Source organism: Heptranchias perlo, chromosome 9 (genome assembly GCF_035084215.1).
Source record: "Heptranchias perlo isolate sHepPer1 chromosome 9, sHepPer1.hap1, whole genome shotgun sequence".
In the NCBI taxonomy this organism is placed as follows: Eukaryota; Metazoa; Chordata; class Chondrichthyes; order Hexanchiformes; family Hexanchidae; genus Heptranchias; species Heptranchias perlo.
The window spans coordinates 24,635,066-24,655,025 of NC_090333.1; the positions used below are offsets into that span (position 1 = coordinate 24,635,066).

The window sequence follows — 19,960 nt, forward strand, 5'->3', positions numbered from 1 at the left end:
ACAATAAAAGTGCAGTTTAAATTATGATCTGCACAAGTCCCACAGAAGTTTCAGTTTAAGCACTTGTTTTTCCATGTCATAGCCGATATTCGGGGCTGTTTTTAAGGTTTTCTGGGGCTGTGCCAGTTTTTTTTCGAAGTTGTTGATCTGCTTTTGCTGGCGATTTTCTAAGTTTGCACGTCTCTTCTTGATCCAGCATCAACATCACCTACTGTAAAATAAATCATACTAAATTACAAGGGAATTTCCAAGCCATGAAACTAATGAGGTGTGACAAAGTTCTGATAGGCTAAACCTTCAAGCACACACAGCTAAAAATTGTACCCATAATTGATGATAATGTAGATATCCTGTGGTGAACCTCATTATCACAGTGGCACTTGGCCACTGAATGACCACCAGTTGCAGCCCTTCATATTTGCCAATGGATACCTATTTCCATTACGAAGTTCTGCTGGGCTACTGAATAACTCTCAATACCGGCTCCTCTCTGACATATTTCTCTACCACATTACCCCTTCCACTAGCTCTTCTTTTCTTAAAGCTTTCCTATTGCTGCCACATACTTATGAGAGCAACAAGTGTTCTGTAACCTCCAGTATCCATGCTCTTCTGTAATTTCAGGCACATTATTAGGCAGTACTCATCCTGATTGACATCATTCAGTGAACTAAGCCAGAGTCAAGTTATCTGTTGACTTAAGAATGCAACTTCACAACTTTATGGTTTGCAGCTCGAGGGCCAAAAGTTTTGAGTGGCCGAGGTCTCCTTTTGAAATTTGTTAACCTCATGCTTAAAAAGTGGTGAAGTGGTAGCAGCAGGCTTAAGCAAGTATTCTCGTACAGAACAGGAATGCTAGACAGATATTCCAGAATCTGGATCTGTATAGTACTAAGTGGGGAATTTGCTGTTCCTTCCATGATTTGGGAATACTGTTGTCTTGCACAGTATATTTCAGATATATTTCAGCTTCAATGGGAATTATTAAACTTTTCACTAGCATAAATCTTTAAATAAAAATTTGATGAGCTTTTTTTTCAGGACTTGGTGATCCTGTAGTTAAATACTTGGGCTTTCATTTAATTTTGAGTGATCATTAAAATGTTAGCATTCTGTAAATTAAGTAAACATATTAAATTGAATCTGTTTCAAGGAGATTAGAAGTACAATTTTGTAGGTTTACATTTACTGTAACATCTCTTTGTTGCATTTCTCACATTTGAAATGGAAGAATCGATTTGAACTGGGAACACATTCGATACAAGGTGGAAAACCCCACAGGGAACTCAGCATGAGGCCAGATCCGCTTTTGCTCCAGTTCTTAATTTAAATAATCCAGGACAGTCTCCCACCCGAAACCAGCGGGTGTGATATTGGGGTCAGTGGTCGAGAGCCTGGGGACCCAAGTGAACGGCCCCCAGCATAAAGGTAGTGTTGGGCAGGGGCTTTGGCGGCTGATGCCAGCACTAGGATGTAGAGGCAAGGCTGGAGTTGAGGAGGCCCAAGGACTCTTTGCGAGGCCCGGAGGACCAATTCTACTCCTCCTGGCCCACAAGGATTCTACAGAAAAGTGATTGTTTTCTGGCCACTATGCAACTCCCATCATGATTCGGCTGTCAGGCCTCCCGAAAACGGAAATTAAATGCCATCGCGGTGCCAATAACATAATCAGGCTACATTATACAATGTAAAGTAGGCCCCCACCTGATTGGGTGGGCGGCCCTCCCAGGCCTGTAAGGCAGGGTTCCCAACCCTCACCCCAGCAGCCCAGGAGATCAGTAATTTAAAATTCCCGCCGTAGATCGCGCCCCCCACCCCACTCAGTGACGTCACCCGCAGAGCCATGACCGAGTGGAGTGCAGTTTGGAGGGGGCTGGAGAGTCAGGAATCGGGGAGTTTCAGCAATCATGGGGGGGTTCTCTGAAATGAGGGGTTCCTCAGTTTCCCCTCTTCCCTACCCTCGGTGTCCCCTGTTCCCCACCCTCAGTTTCGTGTCATGTGATCAGGCAGCACATGATCAGATGTTACGTGGTCAGAATGTCACATAATCAAACCTCCAGACTGCCTCCAACCAGAGTTAGCAACCCTACCGTAAGGTAAGTGAAGATGGCAGGAATGCAGCACGATCCTTCTCTTCCCCACCTCCTGCACTCCCCCCTACCCCCCCCACCACCACCACCACCACCTGCACAATTTCCAATGGTCGTTGGGGGGGGGGGATTAAAATCCAACCCAGAATGGTTGGTGTAAAGACTTTACTGTCAGAGGAATAAAAACTGCACATTAAAGTGAATATAGTACTTGGCCTTCATAATGTCTGTCTGAACCAATAGATTTTTCATTCTTCCCTATGACAGAGAATGCTGTGTGGCTAATTTATTTTTGATCTTGGTGTTTTTTTAATTCAGGTTTAATGTGCTTACCTTAAGGTGAATAACTTCACAAGGACTGGAGGAAAAACTTTGGCCTGCCCTGTAGCAGCCATTCAAACATGGTATTGGCAAAGGCTCAGATACAAGTTGCCTTCCTTGGGACATTATATGTAGTAGGGGTTGGGAGGAAAGGAGGAGGGGAAAACAAGAAAATAAAGTTTGAATTGTGAGCAATCCTGTTACAGGTATAGGTTATGAATGGCAAGCCTTACGGGATTAAAAGAAAATTTTTATTCAAATCCTGTGATGTTATTCCGAATAAATTGTTCATTATCACTTGTTAAACTTGCAGTGGTTCTGTCACAGTTGTCAATTCTTCAGAGTGCATGCCAATGTGAATTATCTATGTATAGCACTCTGGCTATCAATATCCACCTTGATGGGCACGACTTTGAAAAAAAAAATGGACGAAGAGTCTTTCGTCCCCCCTCCCCCCACTGTGATAAATACCCGAGAGTGATGTCAAAGGGGCTGTAGGTACAGATGACAAGTTTTGACGCTGCATTTATACAGTTTGCCAGCATCTGAACTCTTTGGAATTATCGCCTTGTACTCAATTATTCTCTGTGTAATCTTTTCTTTAATTTTTATCTATTCCCTTTATTCTCTTTTAGTCCATTGATCCTAGCCAGCAGTTCACCTGGGAGAACTCCAACATGGAAGTGAACAAACCGAAAAACCGCTATGCCAACGTCATTGCCTATGACCATTCAAGAGTTATCCTCACCTCTGTCGATGGCAAGTATAGCTACAGATCTTTGAATTATTGTAACCACACCTTATTTGGAACTGATTGCCACAATGTATTAGAAGAATTTGTGTGGCTGTTAACATGATCAGACTGCTTTGTGCAATGATTCTACACTGGAAACAGAATCCATAATAATTTTTTTAATTAATTTTCAAAAATATCTATTCATACAAATACTACATGAAGTAGTTGTACATTTTCATCGCATGGTGCTCATGGGAGGAGTGTATTGATGCATCTAGGTTTCTTGGAATGACCATGCTTGTGTTGGGAACGATGTGATTCAGTGGGTTGAGGCAACTTGTTTTCTGGGGATCAGTTGGAACTGGAAACGGGAAAGGGGGATGGTCCTGCATAGTAGCGATCATGTTAATTTGGGTTGTTGCCCTTTATGGCCAGTAGGTGAGCTGCTGTGTTGGGGTCATTTGTGCTGAGCGAGCCCCCAAGAATGGCCAAGACTGCTTCGTATTTTCCAAACATACAAAAAAGAACAACAAGTAAAGACCAGCTGGTCTATCAAGCCTGTTCCATCCTAGCATGGTGTAATTTCTGCACACCATCATCTTCATCCCGACTCCCAGCCATGCAGTCTCCAGGGAGAGGCAAAAAATTGTTGGCCAATTTAGGAAAATTTGGGGAAATTCCTGTCCAACTCCCAAAAGCGATATAAAATTCTAACAGGACTGGACAGACTAGATGCACCCCCCACGATGTCCAATTCACCTCTCCCCCCATGATGTCCGACATACCTGGCTGCTTTCCAGCCCAACAGACAGCCTGGCTGTCAGGCGGGAAACCTGGGTTTCCTGTCCAAAAATTCCGCCCAACCTCCCTCTTTCCCCCCCGCCTCCCAGCTCTCTTCCCAGCTCAGAATAAATATCAGGGCCCATATCTCTCACCATTCCTCCTCGCATAACAGATTTTAAAGGGGAAACAGATAACTATTTGAAAGAAAAATTTAAAAGGAAATGGGTAAAGGACAAGGGAGTAGCTGTTCAGGAGAATGAGTGCAGGCACAGTAGGTTAGATAGCTTCTTTCTGTGCTGCAAAATTCTCTAAGTGAACTGGACTGTCAGTTCTTCTCTCTCCTTGCTCCAGTCCACTTTATTTTTGAAAGGCTTTCCATTTGGAGGCCAGCCTGCTTGGCAATTGGCAAAGCTAATTGAAGCTGATGTGGCAGATCAAAGTGTCAGTCCTCAAAATAAAACGGTCGGCTATCTGGTGAAGTATATGCTATGCTACCATATGACTGTAATGGCCTCTGATATTTGATTTTCTTTGCCATTTTGACTGTCTTAGTCAAACCCAATATGTAAATCTGTGCAACTTCTAGCAAATTTCTTATTTTGGATAGTCATTACTAGAACGGTGTTAGCTAGTTCTGTTTTTTACAAGTCTGGTTATAAGCAGCTTGCTTTCTTTTTCTGTCCTGAAATATTATGTATAACCGGAACTGTCTTGGACAGCATCGATAATTCCTGTGGCTGATCATGATTGGCTGTGACTGGAGATCATACTTCAGTTTCTTTGTTTGCACAAGTAAGCAGAATAGAACTCCACTTTATTTGAGGTCTGAATTCCTGCCCCTTTCTTGACAAAGTATTACAGCCTGATTTAATTGTATGCCACCTCCACTCATCCTAGGTACCAGTTTAAGCAAATTACTAACATCTGGAAATGTCACACTGCCATCTGGCGTAAAAAAACAGATGAAACTTCATGCCAATAGCTCGAGGATTCATATGACGGACAGCATTGAAGCTAAATGGTTGGGTTTTGGACCTTTCTATGACCAGTACAACTGGGCAGGCATGCACAAGGTTTTTCCTAAAATAGTTGTACCAGTTTACCGATTATCTGTGACATGCAAAGCCCCATTAGGTATCTGCTGTATCCATTCAGACGTTGTCTTAATAGTGTTGACAGTGCAGTTAAAGACTGATAGACAAAGAACAGCAATTGATACTAGCTCAATTGCTAAATTTAAATCTGAAATTGATTGCTTTTTGGCAACCAAAGGTATTAAGGGATATGGGCCAAAGGCGGCAGGTATATGGAGTTAGATCACAGATCAGCCATGATCTTATCAAATGGCGGAGCAGGCACGAGGGGCTGAATGTCCTACTCCTGTTCCTATGTTCCTATGTAAGTAATTAACCAGGAAATTATTAATACATTTAGCGTCTATGCTTTAAAACAGGACTTCTGTGTAATATGAGTTGATGGAAATGGTACATTGGAATTCTCTGCTAGCTTGGATCCAGAATGCCTTATCCGGTCTCATAATTGTTCATTTATATCTCATCAATTCTTCAGCCTCATTATATAAATTATTAGCTGCATAATGCAAGTACACTAATGGTGATTTTTTTTTAACACTAATTACAGAAGCTTTCTTTGTCCCCTGTGTGGTGGTGGTTACAGATTTAATTTGTCCCACAGCACCATTTAATTGACTTAGGCTGCTGGGGAAGTTGGCTGCTCCCATCCAGGTTAAAACCCATCTCTTTGCATTATTGTAGAGTAATGCTCTGCAACATTAGGCTTGCATCCTACAGCAGTTAATGGGAGATCTAATGTTTGTAGAGATCATTTTTCCTCTTAATTTCACTTTTATTTAGGGTCACACTTGTTTAATCTGAGCTTGCAAATCTTAGGTATGTATTTGTCTTGCATGTTCAGCTCAATTCTTTTTAAAGGTGTTCAATTTGTCTTGTACTGAAATATTGTCCTCCAACCCATTTGTTTTAATTTTTCACTCATTCCTTTGAATTTAGCCCTTTTTAAGTTTTAAACCTGGTTCCAGGTCTTTGATGTAACTGAATTCTAGATCATGTTCAATTTGATCATTAGATAAGAACATAAGCAATAGGAGCAGGAGTAGGCTACACGGCCCCTCGAGCCTACTCCACCATTCAATCAGATAATGGCTGAACTTCGACTTCAACTCCACTTTCCTGCCCGATCCCCATTTCCCTTGATTCCCCTAGAGTCCAAAAATCTATCTATCTCAGTCTTGAATACACTCAACAACTCAGCATCCACAGCCTTCTGGGTTACAGAATTCCAAAGATTCACAACCCTCTGAGTGAAGAAATTTCTCCTCATCTCAGTCTTAAGTGGCCGACTCCTTATCCTGCGACTGTGTCCCCTAAGTTCTAGACTCTCCAGCCAGGGGAAACAACCTCTCAGCATCTATCCTGTCAAGCCCCCTCAGAATCTTACATGTTTCAATGAGATCACCTCTCATTCTTCTAAATTCCAGAGTATATAGGCCCATTCTACTCAACCTCTCTTCATAGGACAACCCTCTCATCCCAGGAATTAATCTAGTGAACCTTCGTTGCACCGCCTCCTAAGGCAAGTATATCCTTCCTTAGATATGGAGACCAAAACTGTACGCAGTACTCCAGGTGAGGTCTCACCAAAGCCCTGTACAATTGTAGCAAGACTTCCTTACTCTTGTACTCCAACCCCCTTGCAATAAAGGACAACATGCCATTTGCTTTCCTAATTGTTTGCTGTACCTGCATGCTAACTTTTTGTGTTTCTTGTACGAGGATACCCAAGGTACCTCAAAATCCTGGAACTCCCTCTCTAACAGCACTGTGGGAGAACCTTCACCACACGGTCACCACCACCTTCTCAAGGGCAGTTAAGGAGGGGCAATAAATGCTGGCATCACCAGCAACACCCACATCCCATGAACGAATTAAAAAAAATGTTTTTAAAAGTCTCTCTGAACACCAATATTTACTGGTTTCTCACCATTTTAAAAAATTCAGTTTTTCTATTCTTCCTACCAAAGTTAATAACCTCACATTATATTCTATCTGCCACCTTCTTGCCCACTCACTTAACCTGTCTATATCTCTTTGCAAACTCTTTGTATCCCCCTCAGAGCTTACTTTCCCACCTAGCTTTGTATTGTCAGCAAAGTTGGATACAGTACTCTCGGTCCCTTCATCTGAGTCATTAATATTGACTCCCTACTCCCTACTCTCTGTTTTTTGTCCGTTAACCAATCCTCTATTCATGCTAATATTTACCCCCAACCCCATGAGCCCTTGCGTAACAACCTTTTCTATGGCACCTTATCGAATGCCTTTTGAAAATCCAAATACACTACATCCACTGGTTCCCCTTTATCTACCCTGTTCGTTACACCCTCAAAAAACTCTAATAAATTTGTCAAATACGATTTCCCTTTCATAAAACCGTGTTGACTAATCATATTATGATGTTCTAAGTGTCCTGTTACCACTTCCTTAATAATGGATTCCAGCATTTTCCCGACAACTGATATCAGGCTAACTGCCCTGTAGTTCCCTGTTTTCTCTCTCCCTCCCTTCTTGAATAGCGGGATTACATTTGCTACCTTCCAATCCGCTGGAACCGTTCTAGAATCTAGAGAATTTTGGAAGATCATAACCAATGCATCCATTATCTCTGTAGCCACCTCTTTTAGAAACCTAGGATGTAGGCCATCAGGTCCAGGGGATTTGTCACTTCTAGTCCCACTAATTTCTCAAGTGCTTTCTTACTTTCTACTGATATTAATTACTTCAAATTCCTCACTCTCATTAGCCCCTTGGTTCCCCACCATTTCTGGTATGTGTTTCGTGTCTTCTACTGTGAAAACAGATACAAAATATTTGTTTAACGCATCTGCCATTTCCTGATTTCCCCATTATAATTTCTCCTGTCTAAGCCTCTAAGGGACCAACATTTACTTTTGCTACTCTCTTCCTTTTCACATACTTGTAGAAGCTCATACAATCCATGTTTATATTTCTTGTTGGTTTACTTTCATATTCTGTTTTCTCATTTTTTTAATCAATTTTTTGGTCGTCTTTGCTGGTTTCTAAAACTCTCTCAATCCTCGGGCTTATTGCTCTTCTTGGCAACATTATCAGCCTCTTTTAATCTAATAATATCCTTAACTTCTTTAGTTAGCCACAGATGGATCACTTTTCCTGTGGAGTTTTTATTTCTCAATGTAATGTGTATTTGTTGAGAATATTGAAATATTTCTTTAAATGTTTGCCATTGTTTATCAAACCGTCATACCCTTTAATCTAATTTCCCAATCTACCTTAGCTAACTCACCCCTCATACCTATGTAATTGGCTTTATTTAAGTTTAAGGCTCTAAGTACGTCACTCTCAAACTCAATGTGAAATTCTATCGTATTATGATCACTCTTCCCCAAAGGATCCTTTACTGTGCGATTACTAATTAAGCCTGTCTCATTACACAATACAAGATCTAAAATAGCCTGTTCCCTGGTTGGTGCCATGAAGTATTGTTGCAGGAAACCATCTCTAATGCATTCCATGAACTCATCCTCCAGACTACCTTTGCCAATTTGATTTGCCCAGTCTATGTGAAGATTACTGCATTACCTTTGTTACAAGCTCCAATTATTTCATGATTAATACTCTGTCCAAGGTTTAGCTACTATTAGGGGGCCTATAAACTACTGCTACCAGCATGTTCTGCCCCTTGTTATTTTTTATTTCCACCCATATAGATTCTACTTCCTGATCTTCCGAGCCAAGATCCTTTTTCATCACTGTCCTTATGTCATCCTTTATTATTGGGGCTACACCCCCTCCTTTTCCATTTTGTCTGTCTTTTCTAATCGTCATCTACCCTGGAATATTTAGTTCCCAACCTTGGTCACTTTGCAACCATGTCTCTGTAATGGCTATGATCAAATCCTTTTATCTCTATTTGTGCAACTAATTCGTCTATCTTGTTACGAATGCTCCGTGCATTCAGATAAAGAGCCTCTATTTTTGACTTTTTACCATTTTTTTTCCTGCTTTTACCTTATTTACTGATGCATTATTATTGGTAAACTCTCTGTCCCTTCCTGCCACACTCTGCTTATCTTTACCCAAATCACTGCACTGCTTTGTCGCCTTGACTTTTCTCATTAAATTTCTAAATTTCCCCTCAACCCCCCCGCCCCTGCTTTTTCAGTTATTTGATTCGCCAGGACGCTGGTCCCAGCCCGGTTTAAGTGGAGCCCGTCCCAATGGAACAGCTCCCTCTTTCCCCAGTACTGGTGCCAGTGCCCCATGAATCAAAACCCCTGTCTCCCACACCACTCTTTGAGCCACGCATTTAACTCTCTGATCTGATTTTCCCAATGCCAATTTGCGCGTGGCTCAGGTAGTAATCCGCTTATTAATTTAGACCCTAGCTCCTCAAACTCCCTCAGCAAAACCTCATTCTTAGTTCTATCTATATCATTGGTTCCTACATGGAACACGACAACTGGGTCCTCCCCCTCATGCAGAGGGTTGTGAATCTTTGGAATTCTCTACCCCAGAGGGCTGTGGATGCTGAGTCATTGAATGTATTAAAGGCTGCGAAGGTTAGATTTTTGGACTCTAGGGGAATCACGGGATATGGTGATCGAGCGGGAAAGTGGAGTTGAGGTCGAAAATCAGCCATGATCTTATTGAATGGTGGAGCAGGCTCGAGGGGCCATATGGCCTACTCCTGCTCCTATTTCTTATGTTCTTATGCTCCAAGTTTTCTCCAGACGTCAGGAGATGTCCTCAACCCTGGCACCAGGCAGGCAACACAACCTTCGGGAATCCCGGTCACGGCTGCAGAGAACAGTGTCTATCCTCCTGACTATACCATCCCCTACCACTACCACATTCCTTTTCACTCCTCCCTCTCAATTGCCTCCTGTACCATGGTGCTGTGATCAGTTTATCCATCCTCCCTGCAGCCCTTGTTGCTGTCCACACAGGTAGCAAGTACCTTATACCTGTTGGACAAGATCAAGGGCTGAGGCTCCTCCATCACTGCATCCTGGGTCCCCGTACCTACCTGACTTGCAGTCACATCCACCTGTCCCTGATCACTTAACGAATCTAAACGCCTACCTAACCTAAGGGGTGTGACTGCCTCCTGGTAACTCTCCCTCTCCCGGATGCATCGCAATGTCTGCAGCTCGGACTCCAGCTCAACACGTCTGAGCTGAAGTTCCTCGGGTTGCAGATACTTACTGCAGATGTGGTTGCCAGGGATCTCGCTGGTCTCCACCAACTCCCACATGCTGCAGTTACGACACACCACCTGCCCTGCCATCCCAATGTCATTTTTTTTAATGAATTACTTAAAGTTTTTATTCAATCTATTATTTTTAATTTGATTAGTTAATATGGATTAAGTTATTAATTTAGTAAACTAATATCAAGTATATTTTTTCAGCTCTTAATTTAACCCCTGACCTAACTTAAAGAGCAAATAAAACAGTGAAAAAAAAACAGTACAATCACCAACCAATCTCCTATTTGCTCTCCTGTGATATCACTCTTTGAAATTTCTGCCTGTATAAGTGAAATAGAATCATAGAAAATTTACGGCACAGGAGGCCATTCAGCCCATCGTGTCCGCGCCGGCCGAAAATGAGCCACCCAGCCTAATCCCACTTTCCAGCACTTGCTCCGTAGCCTTGTAGGTTATGGCACTTCGGATGCATATCCAGGTACTTTTTAAATGTGATGAGGGTTTCTGCCTCTACCACCCTTTCAGGCAGTGAGTTCCAGACCCCCACCACCCTCTGGGTGAAAATATTTTTCCTCAGCTCCCCTCTAATCCTTTACCAATCACTTTAAATCTGTGCCCTCTGGTTATTGACCTCTCTGCAAAGGGAAATAGGTCCTCGAGGCCCCTCATAATTTTGTATATCTCAAATAAATCACCCAGCCTACACCAGTCCCAAAGAAAACAACCCCAGCCTATCCAATCTTTCCTCATAGCCAAAATTCTCCAGTCCTGGCAACATCCTCGTAAATCTCCTCTGTACCCTCTCTAGTGCAATCACATCTTTCCTGTAATGTGGTGACCAGAACTGTACACAGTATTTCAGCTGTGGCCTAACCAGTATTTTATACAGTTCTAGCATAACCTCCCTGCTCTTATATTCTGTGCCTTGGCTAATAAAGGAAAATATTCCCTATGCCTTCTTAACCACCTTATCTACCTGTCCTGCTACCTTCAGGGATCTGTGGACATGCACACCAAGGTCCCTCACTTCCTCTGCACCTCACAGTATTGTATATTCCCTTGCCTTATTTGCCCTCCCCAAATGCATTACCTCACACTTCTCTGGATTGAATTCCATTTGCCACTTTTCTGCCCACCTGACCAGTCCATTAATATCTTCCTGCAGTCTACAGCTTTCCTCCTCACTATCAACCACACGGCCAATTTTTGTATCATCTGCAAACTTCTTAATCCTGCCCCCTACATTTAAGTCCAAATCATCAATATATATCACAAAAAGCAAGGGACCTAGCACTGAGCCTTGCAGGACCCCATTGGAAACAGCCTTCCAGTCACAAAAACACCCATCGACCATTACCCTTTGCTTCCTGCCACTGAGTCAATTTTGGATCCAACTTGCCACTTTCCCTTGGATCCCATGGGCTTGTACTTTTTTGACCAGTCTGCCATGTGGGACCTTGTCAAAAACCTTGCTAAAATCCATGTAGACTACATCAAACACATCACCCTCATTGACTCTCCTTGTTACCTCCTCAAAAAATTCAATCAATTTAATCAGTCACGACCTTCCATTAACAAATCCATGCTGACTGTCCTTGATTACTCCATGTCTTTCTAAGTGACGGTTTATCCTGTCCCTCAGAATTGATTCCAGTAATTTGCCCACCACCGAGGTTAGACTGACTGGCCTCTAACGACTCGGCCTATCCCTCGCTCCCATTTTAAACAACGCTACGACATTAGCAGTCCTCTCATCCTCTGGCGCCATGACTGTATCCAGGGAGGATTGGAAAATGATGGTCAGAGCCTCTGCTAGTTCCTCCCTTGCTTCTTTTAACATCCTGGGATACATTTCAGCCGGGCCTGGTGATTTATCTACTTTCTTTCTCACTATGTTTATCCCATCCAATATTTCACACTCCTCCTCCTTAACTATAATGTCTGCATCGTCCCTCTTTTTTGTGAAGACAGACACAAAGTATTCATTAAGAACCATATCAAGGAAGATCAAGCACTCACCTCTCGGACTCTCCTCTCGCTCCCGGGGCCTCCTTTTAAGCTGCACTCACCTCTCGGCCTCATTCATTGATCACTGTATATTGTCTGTCTGGGTAATGCATGAATTATGAGAGACAATGCTCATCTTATGCATTGAGTTGTGAAGCAGTCATGCATTACCTTTAGCAAATCTGACTCTCAGCCACTTGGATCTTCCAAATTTATATTTGGTTGGTTGAATTCTTCATTAAAATAACTTTCCTGTTCTCATATACCTTCATCTCTTCATAAAGCAAACTGTCCTTTTTGTATTGACCTGGTGGACTGTAAATATACGCCTAGTGTTAGCTTAGATTTTTTATTCCACAGATTAGTTCTGTGGAAAACTCAGGGGGTAGCGTACCCCCTCCCATAGGATCAATGTCATTTACCTCCCAGTTGTCCCTGACATATAGAGCTACAATACCTCCTTTTCTGTCCTTTCTGAACATTATACAATAGCAACTTGCATTTATAATTCACCTTTAACATGGAAAAATATTTCAAGGAATTTCACAGAGGTGTTAGGAACAAAATGGATGCCGAGCCAAAGAAGGAGATATGATCAAAGGTTTTGTCAAAAAGCTGGGTTTTAAAGATTTAAAGAGGGCCATAAAGGAAGAGAGGGAGATTCTGAAGTGAATGAGTTGAAGGACGGAATTTCAGATTGTGAGGTTTAAGCAGCTGGAAACACAGCTGCCGTGACGAGGTGAATTGAGGTGGGGAGGGGGGATGGAATCAGAACAACCGAGAGTTCGTAGAAGGTTGTTGTGCTGGAGGATACAGAGATATGAAGGAGCCAGACCACGGAGGAATTTAAACAAGTGGATTACATTTTTAAATTTGAAATGTTGGGGACTGGGAGCCAATGTAGATCAGCAAGGACAGAGATGATAGAAACATTGAAAATAGGAGCAGGAGTAGGCCCTTCGGGCCTGCTCTGCCATTCAAAATGATCATGGCTGATCGTCTAACTCAGTGCCCTGTTCCCGCTTTTTCCCCATATCCCTTGATCCCTTTAGCACTAAGAAACATATCTATCTCCTTCTTGAATACATCTAATGACTTGGCCTCCACTGCCTTCTGTGGTAGAGAATTCCACAGGTTCACCACCCTCTGAGTGAAGAAATTTCTCCTCATCTCTGTTCTAAATGGCATACCCCGTATCCTGAGACTGTGACCCCTGGTTCTGGACTCCTCAGCCATTGGGAACATCCTCCCTGCATCTACTCTGTCTAGTCCTGTTAGAATTTTATATGTTTTGATGAGATCACCTCTCATTCTTCTAAACTCTAGTGAATATAGGCCTAGTCGACTCAATCTCTCCTCATACGTCAGTCCTGCCATCCCAGGAATCAGTCTGGTAAACCTTCGTTGCACTCCCTCCATGGCAAAGACATCCTTCCTCAGATATGGCGACCAAAACGGCACACAATACTCCAGATGTGGTCTCACCAAGGCCCTGTATAACTGCAGTAAGACATCCCTGCTGCTGTACTCAAATCCTCTTGCAATGAAGGTGAACATACCATTCGCCTTCCTAACTGCTTGCTGCACCTGAATGCTCGCTCTCAACAACTGGTGTGCAAGGACACCCAGGTCTCGTTGCACCTCCCCTTTTCCCAATCTGTCACCATTCAGATAACAATCTGCCTTTCTGTTTTTACAATCAAAGTGGATAACCTCACATTTATCCAGGTTATACTGCATCTGCCATGTTCTTGCCCACTCACCCAACTTGTCTAAGTCACATTGGAGCATCTTTGCATCCTTCTCACAGCTCACGTTCCACCCCAGCTTTGTGTCGTTTGCAAACTTGGAAATGTTACATTTAGTTCCCTCATCCAAATCATTGATATATATTGTGAATAGCTGGGGCCCAAGCACTGATCCCTGCGATACCCCACTAGTCACTGTCTGCCACCCGGAAAAAGCCCCGTTTATTTCTACTCTCTGCTTCCTGCCTGTCACCCAATTCTCAACCCATGCCAATATATTCCCCCCAATCCCATGTGCTTTAATTTTGCACACTAATCTCTTGTGTGGGACCTTATCAAAAGCCTTCTGAAAATCCAAATACACCACATCCACTGGTTCTCCCCTATCTATTCTACTAGTTACATCCTCAAAAAACTCCAGTAGGTTTGTTAAGCATGATTTCCCTTTCATAAACCCATGCTGACTTTGTACAATCCCGTTAATGCCCTCCAAGTGTTCTGATATCACATCTTTTATAACAGACTCTAGCATTTTTCCCACTACTGATGTTAGGCTAACTGGTCTGTAATTCCCTGTTTTTTCTCTCCCTCCTTTTTTAAATAGTGGGGTTACATTTGCCACCCTCCAATCTGTAGAACTGTTCCAGAGTCCATTGAATTTTGGAAGATTATCACCAATGCAGCCACTATTTCCAGGTCTACTTCCTTTAGTACTCTGGGTTGTAGATTATCAGGCCCTGGGGATTTGTCAGCCTTTAGCCCCATTAATTTCCCTAGCACTTTTCTTTACTAATACTGGTTTCCTTCAGTTCCTCCCTCTCACTAGACTCTTGGTTCCCTAACATTTCTGACAGGTTATTTGTGCCCTCCTTTGTGAAGACAGAACCAAAGTATGTGTTTAATGTTCTGCCATTTTTTTGTTCCCCATTATAATTTCTCCCATTTCTGACTGTAAGGGACCTACATTTGTCTTCACTAATCTTTTCCTCTTGACATATTTATGGAAGCTTTTACAGTCAGTTTTTCTGTTCCCTGCTAGTTTACTCTCATACTCTATTTTTCCCCTCTTAATCTATCTCTTTGTCCTCCTTTGCTGAATTCTAAACTGCTCCCAATCCTCAGGCTTGCCACTTTTTCTGGCAATTTTATATGTCTCCTCTTTGGATCTAATACTATCCCTAATTTCTTTTGTAAACCACGGTTGAGCCACCTTTCCTGTTTTATTTTTGCGCCAGACAGGAATGAATAATTGTTGTAATTCCTGCACACATTCTTTAAATATTAGCCATTGCCTATCTACCGTCATCCCTTTCAGTAAAGTTCCCCAATCTATCATGGCCAACTCGCACCTCATACTTTCATAATTTCCTTTATTTAGATTCAGGACCCTAGTTTTGGATTCAGCTACTTCACTCTCCATCTTAATGAGGAATTCTATCATGTTATGGTCGCTCTTCCCTGAGGGATCCCGCACAACAAGATTGTTAATTAATCCTTTCTCATTGCACAATACCCAATCTGGGATCGCCTGTTCTCTAGTTGGTTCCCCAACGTATTGGTCTAGAAAACCATCACGTACACACTCCAGGAATTCCTCCCCCACAGTATTATTGCTAATTTGGTTTGATCAATCTATATGTAGATTTAAGTCACCCATGATTATAGTTGTACCCTTCTTGCATGAGTCTCTAATTTCCTGTTTAATGCCCTCCCCTCCATCTCCACTACTGTTTGGGGGCCTATAGACAACCCCCACCAACGTTTTCTGCCCCTTGGTGTTTCTTAGCTCCACCCATACAGATTCCACATCGTGATTTTCCGAGCCAGTATCCTTCCTCACTATTGCATTGATTTCCTCCTTTACTAACAACGCTACCCCACTTCCTTTCCCTTTTTGCCTATCCTGCCTAAATATTGAATACCCCTGGATGTTCAGTTCCCATCCTTGGTCACCCTGCAGCCATGTCTCCGTAATCGCAACTATATCATAACCGTTAATATCTGCGCTGTTACTTCATCTGGCACAATGCCTTTAGACTTGTCTTTTTAAGATTCCTAGTCATCTTAGTTTTATTTTGCACTATGACCCTATTTGTTTTTGGCCCTTGTTTTCTCTGCCTTCCACTATTGCTTCATCCCTTTCTGTCTTTTGTTTCTATCCTTGTTTCCCCCTCCTCTGTCTCCCTGCTCAGGTTCCCAACCCCTTGCCATTCTAGTTTAAACCTTCCCCCACAGCACTAGCAAATACCCCCGCGAGGACATGGGTACCGGTCCTGCTCGGGAGATGGGCGAGCAGGAGAGTTTTGGATGAACTGAAGTTCATGGAAGCTGGGAGGCTAGCTTGGAGAGCATTAGAATAGTCGAGTCGGGAGGTGACAGGCATGGATGAGAGTTTTAGCAAATGATGGACTAAAGTAAGGGTGGAGGCAGCTGACGTTATGGAGATGGAAGTAGTTAGTCGTTGTGATGGAAACAATATATAATTGGAAGTTCAGCTCAAGGTTAAATTGCATGCCAAGGCAGCAAATAGTCTGGTTCAGCCTGAGACAGTGATTGGGAGGGGGACAGTCAATGGCAAGAGTACAGAGATTGTGGCGGGGGCCAGACGATCGTTTTACTCTTCCCACCGTGGGGGAGTGGGGGGGTGATTGCGATTCCTGTGGAGTCGGATGAGCGCTCCTGCTCCTCCTGGCTCAAGAGAAATGTTTTTGTGAAAAAAAACTCAGCTGCCAACCCTAAAGAAGCAGCACTACAAATTTAGCAGTGGGATCAATGCCTCTGCAGACTGGGTACAGGTAGTTCCACTACTAATTTGATCTGCTTTGCATCCACTTAACAGCTGAAAATGGTGAGGTGCATACCAATTTCTACCCCTGATTGACCTGAGCTTATGTTTACTTAACAATTAGTCTGGTATCTGACTCAGCTCCACCTGGGCAGAATATTATATTGTTCATTACATGATGTAAAATTCCTGTTCTTATTAAACACTATATCATCTGACTTACCATGAGCAACACCATGAGAGATCCACTAAATAATAAAATGTTACATCTGTGCACACAGATGTCACACTTTGTTATAGTTGCAAAACAATCTTAAAATGCTGCAATCTGAAACTTATGAGCACATTCCAATCTCCACAGTTCACTGAGCAAACAACAATTAAACTGAGTGAATTCTCAGCCAGTGTTCACTTAATAACAATTAGTTTTTTTAAGAGAAAATCTTTTAAAATCATCCCAAGCATTCATTTATGAATATAGAGCGACTACAGACGTAAAATAATAAAGTACTACATTTTAGCAACAGAATAATAGATTGTACATTATAGTTTAATGCTTCTATCCTTATAGAGCAGCATGACCCGAGACCTACAATACTGATATCCACTAATAATGTGAAAATGGTATGCCTAACATGCGCTGCTGTCTTGTCACATTTCTCCATTTCCGTCAGTCACCATTCTCCATCATATTTCTTTTTGCACTCAAATCTCTATTTCAACGTTTTCTTTTAAAGTATCGAAGAAACAAGGCATTATTTTGGAATGCATAGAAAAACTCTGCCAGATTAAAAAATAGAGTAGTCAGAATGTCTGCAGCCTCTTAATTAATCTTAACAATAAAACTTTTTAAAAAGCTGGGGTTCTGACCTGCAACCTAGATAAAATTAAACTAAACTTAACAACAATTAGGTGGCCATAAATGTTCCTCCAAAGGCATGACTAATAAGTGCACTGCATATTGCGGTGTACTGGCCTTACAGGTAGTGAAGTCCCAGGCTTGATCCCTGATCTTTGCTGAGTTAGCTGATCGCAGTTGGGGTGATAATAGGGCAGCACCTCAGCATGGCCTGAGTTAGGGATGAGAAAAATCAGCTGGAGCTCTGGATCCTATTTATTATTGATCTCTGCTGGACATGGGTGAGGAAAGGATTGAGTGCAACTGTGATGCTCCCACAGTTGAATAGCCTGTCAACACTCTTTGTCTGAGGGTGAAACATGAAGAATGGTTATTTTTAGCAAGCTAGCAGAGTGCTGCTGGCACATGTGAAACTGTGTCGCAATGAGTCAATGTTTTTCAGAACAGTGGGGAGAAAATAGTGAATCAAAATGCATTATTGTGTCATTTACATGCACATTGCAGTGATTTCACATGATGTATAACTCTTTTCCTCTGACAAGATTTGCCAATATGTTTTTTCCACCGTACAAGATTTTGCTACATGGACCAAAAGTATTTTAACAAGTGTTGTCTACTCTTGCAGGGGTACCAGGCAGTGACTACCTCAATGCCAATTACATTGATGGGTACAGGAAACAGAATGCCTACATTGCCACCCAGGGCCCACTTCCAGAAACACTGAGTGATTTTTGGCGAATGGTATGGGAGCAAAGGACTGTCACCATCGTAATGATGACAAGATTAGAAGAAAAATCGAGGGTAAGCCGTATTGTACTCGGGGTTAATCTAAGCGGGTGTTCAGAGAAGCTCATTGTCACAATGGTAATAGATATTGGGGGGGAAAATTCCATAGGGCCTATTATTGGGCGCAGGGAGCTTGATCCACTATTACCCCTCAGTGCTCACTGTCAAGCTGCGTTGAAATCCAGGCCTTGCACATCGATTCAGTGCAGTCTGTACTTTCCACCAGCAGGGGAAGCCCGAATCACCTAAAAGGAGGATGTCTCTTAAAATTTCTTAAAGGTAGCCAGTACCTGTTATTTGCTAAAAATATAACAGTCTACTGTCTGCACAGAGTCTGAACGGAGCTCAGGTCCCATCGCTATATTTACACACTGATGAGTTATGTTAAAACATTGAATAAAGGTTGCGCACTACTAAATCCCACCTCCTCCAATCTGCATGCCAGACCTCATCAATCTGCCGATCTGAGTTTGTACCAGGCCTGCGAGAATATGTGCACCAAGTTTCACTGTTGATGCACAAGAGGCCTTGGTGCAAGAGCTGGACAGAAGGAGGGACATTCTATATCGGTGGGGGAAGGGGGGGGGGTGCAAGAGGCCCTCCAAACATATGCTCAAAAGGCTGTGGGAAGCAGCGGGGGACAAAGCCAATGCCAGGTGCACAGCATCATGAACATGGATGCAGTGTAGGAAAGAGTTCAATTCTTTGACACGAATGGTCAAGATGAGTGAGGTCAAGTGGTAACTCCTACCAACTGCACCACTAGCCGTATCCACTGCTCCATGCACTACACCCCCCATCACTCACATACCAACAAACTCTTTCCATCAGTACTTAACTCTGCCAACCAGATGCTTCCTTTCACCCTCATACGTTACCACTGTTGCAAGCCGCCCACCCACAACTCACAGGCCACACATACTGGCAGCTATTCAACCATGACAGACCCATCACCCAGATACACGTCCTGCTTTCTTGCAGGCGAAGGTGGCGCATGTCAGGAGGCAGCAAGTGGCAGTGGCATTTAGCCCCTCGAGCCTGTTCCACCATTCAGTGAGATCATGGCAGACCTGTGACCTAACTCCATATACCCGCCTTAGCCCCATATCCCTTAACACCCTTGGTTCACAGAAATCTTATCAATCTCAGATTTAGAATTCATAATTGAGCTAGCATCAACTGCCATTTGCAGAAGAGCATTCCAAATTTCTACCACCCTTTGCTTGTAGCAGTGTTTCCTAACTTCACTTCTACACGTCCTGGCTCTAAATGTTAGGCTATGTCCCCACGTCCTAGTATTCAAGTATAGGAGACCTCCAAAAACAGTTACAAATGTATCAGCAGCCAGAAGCAATAATCCAATAATCTGTAAATCCTGCATGGTCCCTTTAAATAGCACTGAGGGTGTCCTACACTCTCATGAACATATCAAGCCTCTTAGCGACTACCATAAAACTGACACAACAAAAGCTTTTCATTGAAGGCTACCATTATGCTGCCACTTTCTATTGCCCACATTCATACTGCATCATTGCAGCATTGACTGCATCAATCAAT

General features: G+C 42.8%; 1 protein-coding gene across 8 annotated transcripts in view; it reads left to right on the forward strand.

Moving 5' to 3' along the window:
• LOC137325201 (receptor-type tyrosine-protein phosphatase F-like) overlaps window positions 1–19,960 on the forward strand; it is a 521,369-nt gene that overhangs the window by 451,983 nt on the left and 49,426 nt on the right. For all 8 annotated transcript variants that reach the window (XM_067990027.1, XM_067990026.1, XM_067990031.1 and 5 more), the window contains 2 exons: window positions 3,047–3,170; window positions 18,243–18,418. In XM_067990027.1, the coding sequence (XP_067846128.1) occupies window positions 3,047–3,170; window positions 18,243–18,418 (300 nt within the window). The remainder of the gene's footprint in view (window positions 1–3,046; window positions 3,171–18,242; window positions 18,419–19,960) is intronic.